At 40.5% G+C, this 12,652-nt stretch overlaps 3 protein-coding genes across 3 annotated transcripts; 1 reads left to right on the top strand and 2 right to left on the bottom strand.

Annotated features, from left to right (window-relative positions):
* The first annotated feature begins 5,600 nt into the window (after positions 1–5,600).
* Positions 5,601–6,288, top strand: LOC141842424 (uncharacterized). Its single transcript, XM_074730631.1, has one exon. The coding sequence runs from the start codon at positions 5,601–5,603 to the stop codon at positions 6,243–6,245; it is 645 nt and encodes a 214-aa protein (XP_074586732.1). The 3' UTR covers positions 6,246–6,288.
* A 2,344-nt stretch (positions 6,289–8,632) lies between these two features.
* Positions 8,633–8,974, bottom strand: LOC141837398 (uncharacterized). Its single transcript, XM_074724809.1, has one exon. The coding sequence runs from the start codon at positions 8,972–8,974 to the stop codon at positions 8,633–8,635; it is 342 nt and encodes a 113-aa protein (XP_074580910.1).
* Positions 8,975–9,745: 771 nt separating this feature from the next.
* LOC141840990 (protein IQ-DOMAIN 6-like) lies at positions 9,746–11,967 on the bottom strand. Its single transcript, XM_074729107.1, has 5 exons — positions 11,581–11,967; positions 11,201–11,479; positions 10,892–11,119; positions 10,621–10,734; positions 9,746–10,544 (listed from the first exon to the last, which is right to left on the bottom strand). The coding sequence occupies exons 1-5, from the start codon at positions 11,647–11,649 to the stop codon at positions 9,903–9,905; spliced, it is 1,332 nt and encodes a 443-aa protein (XP_074585208.1). The 5' UTR covers positions 11,650–11,967; the 3' UTR covers positions 9,746–9,902.
* Positions 11,968–12,652: the final 685 nt, after the last annotated feature.

The raw sequence follows: 12,652 nt of genomic DNA, 5'->3' as shown, positions 1-12,652 counted from the left end.
TGATCGATTACATTAAAAGACACAATGTAATGGAATCTGAAACAAGTACCAAATTGACTCCATCACGGGCGGCGATGGCGAGAATGTCAGCGCATGAGACGACGGCACCGCACTGTGAGTCCACTTGCGCCTTGATGGAGTCGATGAGTACGAAGCCGCGCAGGGAGTTGCGATTTGGGGGCGCGTTCTTCTCTCCGACCATGGTCGGCGTGTCGTCGAGGAGGACAGAGGCGTCGCATCCCTGAGAAGAGCGTGACAGATCAGAACATGGTTAAATTTGAAATTAAGTTTTAACTACTGTTCGACTACAGTTGTGCCCATAATTCCAGACTGGAAAGACGATGTACGATTCTTCCCGACGCGAAGCAATAGTAATAATTTGCTCAATCAATCAGGATAAATTGAGTGATTCCTGCTTGAGTTTTAAAACCAATTAGGATCTTCGTTGGTATTAGCATGAACTCAAATTGAAGGCATGTAACCTTAATAAATTAAACATAGAATGTGGAGGCATGTTAGATAGCTAGCTCACGTTGACGAAGCAGTCATGGAAGAAGAGGCGAAGCATGGAAGCGCCGACCGTGGCATCCTGTGCGACCGCCTGCGTCATGACCGTCCGGACGATGCTCTCCAATTTGGGGCAGCTTTGCGCGTAGAATGAAGGCGACAACTGCGCAAGAACCAGCACTACTGCACCACTGCAAGCGAACATGCAGAGCACTGCAGACGCGAAGGTTTGGGAACGCGAGGCCATGATTCATACATTCCAGATGGAGCTTTCACTAATCAAGAGGCAAATATATATATATGAAAACTACGAATCATTGCATCTGTAGATGCAGGTCATACTATTCATACATAGCAGATTGAAAATTAATTAACATTTACGTACGTTATATTCTTTGTCTTGTTCCTTCTGTATGCCTGCATGCTTCATTTTCTGGCCCCTATAAATACTTACACTCATCTTAATTTGGATCTTTGCAGTAAATCTAGTTGTAAGTAGTTGTCGGCTTCGACCCGTCCATGAGCTTGGACTGATGCTGATAATTGATCGAGCAGACCACATGATCACACATCATTTGACAACTACACTGGACCTAACCTCCTTGTCAAAGCATTTCAATCAATCATGGAAACTAATAGTCTCCTTTTTACTCATTCGGATTCCTCCTCTCACGAACGCTGCTTTTTAAGTCGAAATTACGACGAACTGTTGGTTGATCAAACTCAGATGGCCAGTGAGAAAATATATATTATGATTGATTGACTCTACTAGGGTGGTCATTCTAATGCTCAAGTCAAAATTTGACTTCATCAAAAATAAAAAAAAAACAAATGCTCGACTGTCGAGTTTCACCCAAATACAAATCACACTAGCGAAATTGAAAACAAAATGAAGAGAAGCTACGAAGGCGTTGTCTCTAAAATTTTATTGAAATTTTTTTTATTCAATATTCAAAACGGATCGAAAATGACTAAATATGCATACAAATAAATCACGAACCAACTCTAATTAAAAAAAATAAAAAATATTAAAAAATAAATAAAAATAACAAAGTACTATAAATAGTAAAAAATAAATTCGAAGTTGTGGACGAAACGATATTGGATGAGCTTGAAAATAAATCAATAGGATAAATTTCATATTAAATAAAGGTATTTGAAAGAGTTTCGATTAATAATTAATTTGTCTCATTTTGATATTTGAGTCCAAATTATGACCACTCCTCATACGTCACTCATCAAGAACTCATTAATTGCATAATCGAGTATTATACACACGAATGTTAACTTGGAATAGATAGCAAGAAGAATATATATTCATTAAAACAAGAAACACTATTGGAGAAGGAATCATTAGTGTACGGTGTAGACACATAATCCATGTAGTAGGTGCAGTGCAGTTGTCAAAATCTGATTTTATTTTATAAATATGAATTAATTAGGTCATTGTTCAATAATGATAGATTCAGACAAGGGCCACTCTTGGTTGTTGGCTTTGTTGGGAGAGAATTGTCCAAATGGATCCATTTATATAGTTTAGGTTCGATTAATCTGTTCATCAATTATTGGTAGCTTAAAATCGATCCAATTAGTTTAGCTTTGGTGCGACAACATATATAGATAATAGAGTGTCACTTTAAAATTTCCAGAACACTCCTTTAGTTGTTGTGACATCTTTTTCGGATTTGGCCTAGACCTTCAGAATAATTTTCACTAAGACTTTGTTGTGAATAGTTTGAATACCCTTTTGTGAATGTAACATATTATTCAATCATTAAACAATTGTTTTGATCTTTAATTGTCTTATAATGGACCTCTCATGGACAGTTTAACTGGAGAAGTGTATTGGGCGTGTAAACTAATTTTATTCTACCGAAAGCTGTAATCGATCTTCGACGCAGGAAATAGCTTTAGTTGAAGAGGCGAATGCATGTTATGTATAAAATGCCAACTCCTCGATCGAAGGAAGTAGCACCATGTTCTAATCTTGTTATAATCACGTAATTTGTAATTTCATATTACAATTTCAAATGTGCGCGCCTCCGATACTGAAATATGCAGAAACATTTACAAGCTACTGAAATGATCCACTAGGCGAAGTAACAGCAATCCGATGAACGATGCTTAAGAAAATGTCATCACTGACAGCAATTCCATCGAATCTTATCACGAACTAGTGTTTCTGATGAGAACTTCAGATGGATACAAAACGATCACAGGAAATGGAGAGAGAGAGAAAAAAAAAACAGAGGAAACTGCAAGAAGAGGCACTAAATCCCATTCTCCACTGGAACAGAAAGAGGAAAAGCTGTTGGTCCTCAAAACCCCACCGGATCGACGGACGTCCCCATGTACGCCTCACGTGCTTCTTCTCCGTCTTCAAGCGACAAACTGATATATTCCTACCGCCAGCAAAGTCCCCTTCGTCGGTCCCGGAACAGTGCCGCGCTTGCTTCGTGCCTCCCCCGACGGCGTCCGTTGCAGGGGCGGGGAGATGGTCCAGCAGCTTGGAGTCTCCGGCCACCTTGACCAGAAACGCCAGCATCTGCCTCGGCCGGCGCTCCGTCTCCTGCACCCTGGTCCACATCCGCCTTCTACACCGTGGCGGTGGTGATAGTGAGCGGTGCTGTTGCCGCCATAATCTTCCGTATGTTTAGTCTACAGTACAATTGGTAACGAAGGTAAGGGTATGGTGACCACAGACTGGCTCTGCGTTTGTGGATCAAAAAGCTTATGCAGCAGGTGGTGAAATGCCATTGCGCCACGTACTGGCCAACGACAAAGAATGTAATTCAGAAACGACGCACTATACACATCATGCCCCAACCGCCCTTCCAATCCAACGCTACAGAACCTGCAGGTGATCCAGCTTGCAATGGGCTCAGCCGTCCGACAGGTGGAGTCCAACTGCCGTGGAAGAAGTCTGAAAGCACAGGGATTTATGTGTCATTCCAGTTAACATTACTCGCTTAATAGTTAATTTGTTCTTTCTCTATCGTGCAAATTAAGCTTTACATTGGGATTATCTCCTTTAGACTAGCCGTCCTTAATTGGACCTTCTTCATCAATTCTATCCACTAAGGAAAAAGGAAAAAAAAAAAGAGAAAAGGAAAAAGGTAAAACTCAAGAACAATTAATGCGGGAATGAATTATTGATATGCATGGGCCCTTCACTTTTAATTCGATAAGCACTCAATGAATTCTCAAATATTTTGCTACGTAGAAGGTGCTTTTCACGGTGACAAAATCCCCTTCACACGAAATAGTGCTAGTATCTATACTTAAACTACATGATAAAGCAACATTATTTTTCAATGGAGATTCTCGGAAGCATTTATTTCTTTCTACGTTACTTTATTCAGTGCAATATATATTTAAAAATTCCCCACATAATCGAACCGATCAGTTCAACCGAGACTATATATATATATATATCAACAACAAGCAAGTCTGGTAACCACAACAAATCTGAACAGTAGATCTGAAGTCATAGTTGATAGGTCTACCAAGCTTAAGCTTAATTTTAACAGTATATATATATAGTTCGATCAGTGGAACTCTATTTAGCTTGAAAATTCAGTTTGCAATTGAAGGGGAGCTCAGATAGATAGCTTAATTGCACTAGTACAGGAAAACACAAAAGGCAATCTTTTTCATTTAGCGTCGGTCTAATGGATAAGAGCCCATAGTACTGCAACAGCTAGCTAGCTAGTTAAAAACAAGTCTGGTGCAAAAGTTAAGGAAAAAGATGAAACATGCATGATTGGGATGGCTTTCACAATTTTTGTCATATATGTAAAGCACCAGTTTGAGTTTCTTACTCGAGAAGAAATCCCTCAGCAGCAAGTAGATCAGATGGAGGTTCAGGTCCAGGAACAGACCTATAATTATAAAGAAGACTTCAAAATGCATGCATAAGCTTTTTTATTGTCCGGTGGCAATTAATTAATATTGGTGCAGAGAATCTAGCTAGGGATCAAATTGCGCTTCCCATTTGGATTGTAATATAGCAGATCATTGACTCTCGCTTCCCCATTAGTGCTGGGGTATCAGTATATATATATACATTATCATCTCTGCTAGAGAAAAAGGACAGACAATTGAATTACATGAATTCACATTAGATCGCACATGATATACCTCTTTTAAATGGATCTTAAAGTACTTCGATGCAATACATGTCTTAAAGGATGATAGTTTTTTTATCGGAGGCAACTGTTTTTCATTATCAATTTATCTTCTTTTTCTTTTGAGCATATTTCGTTCCCTCTCATAGACCACTGAGAGCACACTGGTCAAGGTTTCCATCCAAAAACAAAGAGGAAAAGGAGTCTGAGCTAACAAAAAAGGACATCATTATTTTTTCAATAAAAGGTAGAATTCTTCATTCAAATGGTCAATCGACTTCACGATCATATGTGAAGAGGTAATTAATTAAAAAAATTATAATTGACCACGATAAAAGAGAATATTATCTTGATTTCGTCGAGATTTGATTCTTATCCACTTCGATAAATCTGAACACCATCACAATATAAAACTACATGTCATATTTTGCAATGCACTTAGACAGATAGGGCAAATTCGGAACAAAGAGTGAAAACTCTATCTTTTTGTGTGCCTTGTTGGCAATGCCATCCTACTAGTGGAAGGAAAGCTGCATACGAAGCACCACCTATAATGCATTCGTTCAAATCTAAAGACCAATTAAGTATTCATGAGGGCGTACGATGATCCCACTCTCTTCGTGCACTTGGACACCGGACCCACTTCCATTCCACGTGGCAGCTGGACAGCTGCCACTAGTGCTTTTTATCCTCCCTCCGTCCAACAGCATGCCTTTTTAATTCAACCGATATTAATTAATTAATTCACATAAACTTTCACAATATGTCCTTCAGCACTGCTAACAATCTTATCCTACTTTGTTCGTTCGGGGGACTTAATTTCTAGCTATTTCGAATTCAATAAATGAACTAAAAATCCTCATTACTGTTTCTCTTCCTTGCCCTTTAAATACCTTCACTCCACTCTTCCCTTCGCTGCAGCCGCCGAAGCATTTTGGTTTACTAGGCAATTCAGGGTCCTAATTAATGGAGTCCACGGGAGCAGGGAAGAGGCTTTGGCACATAATGAGGGTGGTGTTGTACATGATCCGGAAAGGCCTCTCCAAGGACAAACTCATGATGGATCTCCACCTCCTCCGCAAGCTCGGCAAGGTCATCGGAAAAGCCCTTGGCAACCTCATGACGCTCCACCATCACCGTGGCTGCCGCAGCCACCACCATCACCATGGCGTCAGCTTACTGAACTCTGGCTTCTCTCGCCGATCCCTGGATCCAGATGTCTCCTTCTACGACCCCAGGGAGGTGGAGTTTAGCTGTAGTGCCACTCCCACCTATCCTTCTTTCGTCCGGAACCGCCACCGCAACCACTATAGCTACGATGATTATGAAGCGATGGCCTTCGCGGAGGCACTTGAGATGCTGAACTACGAGGAGGACTGCGTCGAGTCCTCCTCAGTGGCACCTTCCCCGTCGGCGGCAGGTAGCTTGTGGAGCTGTCATAAGAGCCCGGTGACCGCGCGGCGACTAGTAAGGGTGACTGACTCGCCATTCCCTGTGAAGGAGGAGGAGGTGGAGAAGCATATAGACGAGGAGGCAGAGCAGTTCATTAGAAGGTTCTATGAGCAGCTTCGCCTTCAGCAGAGGATGAATCCCAATGACTCCAGAGTATAAACATCGTTGGAATGAGGCGGTACTGATGGATCGAGCCTGAGATGTTCCTGTAAATGCCGAAGTATTTGTATGTGAATTATACCACTATTTCGTTCGCTTGCAATAGAGAAACCAGCTATACATGTGGATTGTGAAGTAGACCACAAAATGGCATGTTTATTATGTTGTGTTCTTCTTATTTAGTTCACCACAAACTATTATTATTATTATTATTATTATTATGATCATTTAAGTGTTTAGGCTTCGCTAAATCTAAACAAATTCTCAAACTGCACATTAAAAAGTTAGGAGTTCATAATTAAAAGTTAGGAGTTCAAACTGCACATTAAACAAATTCAGATATTTATATCTATTACCAATTATAACCAGTAATGGATCAATCTTAAATAAAAAATATTATTTAAAAGAGATTCTGAAAAATTTTAATCATTTTTATTAAGATTATTTTCGTGTGAATTTCACATCGTTAGAGTTTTCAAATTATTTAAATATTTATTTAATTGATATTAAGATATTATTTTATTTTAAATTAATATTATTCGATTAAATTAAAAGAAGAATTCTATATATTTGATAATTTATATATATATTTTTAAATTTTCTATTAGAATTAATGTACATAATAATTATTATTCTATTTGACGTTAATTTTTATATTAAGTAAGTTTTATTTCGTATTTTCGAAAAGCGTAGCTACATTTTTGTATGTTATAAAATCTTTATTTCAGGGTAATATACAAGTCACATTAGCGCACTTTGGAATGCGATATACTCTTTTACTACAATTTTTATATGTCACCAAAACACTTATAATATAATTTTTGTAATTTAATATGGGCAGAAAATAATTCCTTAAGATCTTTCACGCTAAAAGTGCCCCAAATTTTTAAGGGTATAGTTTTGTAGGATTGAAAATATATATCCTAAAATATGAAACTGATCCAGGATATCGCCTTTTAGAATGTATTTGTGTGTTCCTAAACTTGAAATTATAGTAGTTCTACAAGGTCAATGACCATCGCAATTGATGATATCTAAGATCACGGTAGGTGAGTCAGTAAAAATAACTACTAAGGGGACAAGATTAAAAATGATGAGGATGCATGAAGAGAATGTTTGGGATTCTTGCAACACTAATCAGGAATTAGAATGAGCCTCGATGTTCAAGTGGATATCTTTTAAGTATCAAGGGTAGCAAAAAGGAAGAAAAAAAATGATTTAATGAAATTCCTTGGGAAAGAGATCGAGGCTTTGACCTAATTACCTTCTCTGGGATTTATATAGTTGTTAAAAGAGCATTCCTATGTCGGACACTTCATTCTCCATCATCATCCTAACATGAGCTAGTGAAGGATTAGATCCGATAGACATTATTAGTCGCCGATCTCCATTCATTAAATGTCATCAGTTTAATGGAGGGCATTCATGAGATCAGATTTGACAACAACATAACTATTTTACTATCCCACAGTGTCACATGTCTTAGAATATTCACCATTATTGTCCGTTTTAAGGATGATCGCAAGTTGAAGGAGTTGGGTTGTTGAGCGGAGGAACCGAATTGATGGAGTCAAATAATCTAATTAATGAAGTCAGATGACCGCTTCAACATCTTGATCACTACTTATACTTATTATTGATTTGACCTCTGACACGACGACGTTGCCACTTCTAGATTTCCTATCCACCGCATAAGCAACCTTAAACGCTTTATAGTTTTATTTGATCAAAATCTACCGTTCTTTGTTTCAAAACAGTTAAGATCAATTTTAATTTATTGAGCTGAAATTTTTGGGTTGCCCCAATTTTCAGTCCAAAATCAACTCAACTCTTCGAACTGTGATCTCTCAGTCTTTAATTTGATACGACCAAACGTGTTACGAATTGATGCGCTTTAGGGAATAGGTAAATCAGAAAGAAAGATCCTCTATCTTTAAAATTAACGGATGAAATTAATAATTTTTTTATAATTTTATTTGGTTGTAACCGACTCAATTATTCTATGAAGCTGTGAAACTGATAACTTACTTACCAAAAGTGTTATCGATCGAGGCTCTATCACAAGTAGGGAACTCATGGGCCTCAACTCTCAGCAGCCACACACACCAGACGAAAAACTGCAGCAACAGACACTATTTACAATGGTGGTTATGGGCACAGCTACTGAGCAGCCATTATCCCAACCCAACAAGCATACAAGACCTTGGAAGATCATAAGGAGGAGGTTTAACAAACTCTCAATCGAAATCCCAGCACAAGAACATCATCATCGACCAATTTTTGCGAGCAACAAAGGTGCAATCTTTCTAATGTCAATATAAATATATAAAATCAAAAGAGAGGATGATGCACTATATATATAGTACTACTACCTTACGAATCACCATTCACCACCCAATTCTGTCTTTGAGCCACCTGAAGCTTTTCCTTAAGCTTGCCTTCATCTTTCCCTGCACAGCATAGGCCTTATATCCTGCCACTCTCGTCTTCCTCTGCAGCTCAGCGTCACTGAGGCTCCAACCGCTTCTGAAGGAAGAGGAACCAGAGCTGCCGCTCCCCTTCTTCAGATTCATCTCCCTAGGAACTTGGCTGTGGCTCTGGGAGGTGGTATAGGATGCGCTGTGGCATCCGAGATCGTGAGTTCCGGAGACTGAAGGCTGGGGCCTGCTCCCGTACACGTCCATCTTCATCCGGCCATCTCCGCAGGATCTAGGCCTGAAGTCCTCCATCAGTAGCGACCAAATGAGAGCGTCTGCCTTGAGTGTTTCTGAATTGGTAAGGGTTCACCGAGAACTTTTCTACTCCATCTTTAACATGATCTCACTTTTTCTCGTGGGCATCGAGTCAAAGAAAGAGGGAGGGCCTTCAGAATGGAGATGAAAATGGAGATGGAGGTGGTAATCTGGTAGGTTAATCCGCACTGCACTCTCACTGGATGTCCTGATCAGATCTGGGAGATTATTTTGGAGATTTGACTGGTGGCCCGTGATTTAAGGTGCCTAGCTCAAATTGATATGGTCAAGCTCCACTCGATTATTTTCATATATTTAAATTAGATCTGATATGTTTTTTTAAAGATGTACGACCATTGCTTGCCAAAGTTATGATATTAAAGCGAGCAGCCAGTAAGGTTCTTAGTTTCCATCCGAGCGTGAAGGTTCGGTGGGAATGGAGTCAGAAATTTTAATGCATTGTTCCAACTCAACTACATGAGGAAACGAATCCAATTTCTTATCCAAAGATTTCCCAACATACCCAAAAAAGGAAAAAAAAAACAAGAGTGAAGAAAAAGTTAAGTAGACAATGGTACTGCTGGGTTTGACAATTTGCTCTATGCATTGTTTCTTTCTAGTGCATCAGACCAACTGAAGTAAACTTCATTTTTTAAAGCTAGTCACTTTAAAAAGCGACACGATTACAAAGAAATGATACAACAATAAAGAAATATATTGAGAAATCCCTTGTGTTTTTATCGTTGCACAAGAACAGAAAACTCGACAAGAACATTTTACTCGAGCATAGATTTCACAATTTAGACAAAAATGAAGCAACTTCCTTGGCAATAGAAACATTTCACTCAAACATAATAATCACACATGAAGTTAAAGAAGCAAAACAGGCTCAAAATAGTCATGCATGTGAAGCTCTACAACAGCTCTAAGATACAAATGTCTGTCGCGCATTGTAATTGTTTTCCTTGTCCATGTTTCTCAGGTCAGAACGGTCCGCTATCTTCACGTCGGTACTCGATAAAGTTTTCCGATGAGAACGGACATCACCAACATCCGCAAATGAAGGGCCTTGCACTGATGATCTTATAGCATTCAGCGCTTTCCGCTTTGCTTTGATTGATTCAGTCAAGTTCATGTAGTTGGGACGAGTTCGGCAGTGGTCCTCATTCCTCTCCGAAGCCAGAAGAGTGGTGTTTGAGATTGGTGTAGACATGCAAAAGGAAGACGACGACGCAGAACTCTCATTGTAATAAAACTCAGTGCTCGGAGAGGAGACATAGCGTGTTCTGCAGAAATGGCTGTTGGGCATGTTTGGAGGTCTTGCAGAAATCCTGGTGGAGATGTAGTTCTTGCTTATTTTCACTGAATTGGGCTCTGAGTACGTCGAACAGACGCCACAGCCTTCCTCTTTGTATTGGATTTCAGAAACATCGTTTGGGATTTTACGATCCATCAACCTGTTCTCCCATGGTTTTGCAGCCATCCACCTCTCCAACCAACTCCAATTGCCGGCACTCTTATCTAAACCATGATGCATCAGTGAGGATGGAGATTGCTTTGACCTTGGCTGCTGAGGAAAGATTATAACAGAGAAATTCCATTGCCAGGAGAAAACAAGGGCTATTCGATTAAACTGTATTTACCTGTTGAGAAAGAGCATAAGCAATGGCTCTTTCCCTCCTGCAAGCTCCTCGTCGCCTCATGTGTAGCTTTGCTCTGACTTCCTCTATTGTTCCTGGACTGTCGCACCATCCCCCCTGGAACCACAAATGTTTCAGAGAGACAAAAATTTCGAGATCCACAACAGAAATTTTTGATTCAAATCACAATAACAAGTTCAGGATGTAACAAACAATGAATCAAAGGATAAATTATCATGCCCAGCTCAAAAACATAAAAGAAAGTGAATTGTACCTCTGCTTCCTTTAGAGGATCAAGATTTGCCCGACGGGCTTCGAGCAGCTTCTGTACGGCCTGACCGTCGGTGGACATGCGCACGCGGTTAGCCCGGACGCGAGCCTGCACGCGGACGAGGGCCTGCATGCACCTCAGTGTCACAGCCGCCTGCTTCCGCACCTGCCGCCCCCGGACTATGGCCTGCAGCCGGACAATGCCGCGCAGAGCCCGCAGCGCCCGCCGTGCCTGCGAGGTTCAAGGGAAGAAGACACATTGACGACCACCCAACTACCAGAGGAAAAAAACACCCCCGTTTTGGTGCCTTACCAAGAAGGCGCGGAAGGCGGTCTGGATGCGGATGGCGGCCCATTCCTGGCGGACCGCCCTGAAATCCTTGGGCGGAGCACGGACGACCGTGGCGACAGCGGCAGTGAAGCCGTCGGCGTTGAGTGATGACGTGTCAGAGGCCTCTGAGGCGGCCGAGCGGTGGCTGCTCCCCCTGGAGCCCCGACGCAGGGAAAGGTGATCCCAGGAGGCGCTCCTCCATAGCTTCTTCCACTTCCTGCTACTTCCGTTGCCAGCACCATCACCACTCTTTCCCTTCATCTATATATTAAAAAAAAATACAAAATCAAAAGAAAAATCAGGTTGTGCGGCTTAAAATACATGTAACAAGAAGAGAAATTAGCAGAAAATGAAGCGAGTACAGTATTCTCTTGCTCTTGCTTCTTGAGCGATACGACGAAGGACTTGATCCAATTCCCCGAACCACCCATCTCTCTAGAATTAATCCTGTTCCCGAAGGAGAAAGAAATTTACGAGAGATGTTAATGCCCAGAGTTTCCAGAGAGACGAAGAAGGAAGCAGAGAGAGATTGTTGCAGTTGCAGAGCGAGAGGGAGAAGGAGAGGGAGAGAGAGAAGCTTACACGACGTGGGCGCGTGGCGTGGGCCGTAGTTTGCCGATTCAAATTCAAAGGAGAGAGGGAAGGAAAGGAACAAACGGCACGAAGGCCAACGCCAAAACCTGCGCTCTGGAGCCGGCCTTTCGCTTTGGTTGGGTAACGAGGTGCGCGCAATTATGCGGCAGACGGACGGACGGACTGCGTTCACTGCTGAGTAGCAGCGCTCACGCGGCCGTCCTATTTTTGTGCTCGCCTGTTCTCTTCTGCTCCCAGACAGCCCATGCATTTTTTCAAACAAGTCCGAAAGTTTTGTTTTTAATACGAAAGATTACCTTGAAATTCTCTTCGAACCCTACCTGAGCAGCTTCTGCCAGTCAGTAACAACAAATTGTGACTTTAATTATCTCGTGATCATGAAAAAGGGCGAAGTGGGCACATTTTCTCGGGCAAAGTTCCAAGAGCACATGTATATTTTTGAATTTTCGAAACCACGTCCTGTACTGCCGCCTTCCAATGATTTTTGAATTTATAAGGATTGAAAAAGGCAAAATGCATCAATTTTTTTATCCAATTAATATCTCTTTAAAAGTTTTTTTTTTCCTTTCACCAAAACAGAGTCTCATTTTAATCGTCAAAATATTATATTTTAGGGTTGACAATAGATATATAATAATTATATATCCAGATATATAGTATCTTGGTATCTTGGTAGACACCGATAGATATGTTATCTAAGTCATGTTTGATATCCAATTATGCGTGAGAAAAAGCTTACTCATTCTGGACGAGTACAAGTGGATTTAGGCATTTATTTATCATGAATATTTAAATTAGTTCAATTTAATCGATGTAAATTTGCATAGTTCCATAAAAAAA

Source organism: Curcuma longa, chromosome 11, assembly GCF_044706935.1.
Source record: "Curcuma longa cultivar G26 ecotype Majalengka, Jawa Barat chromosome 11, ITB_CL_G26_1.1, whole genome shotgun sequence".
Lineage (NCBI taxonomy): Eukaryota > Viridiplantae > Streptophyta > Magnoliopsida > Zingiberales > Zingiberaceae > Curcuma > Curcuma longa.
The sequence above is the reverse complement of the archived record's forward strand: the minus strand, read 5'-3'. Positions and strand labels throughout refer to the sequence as shown.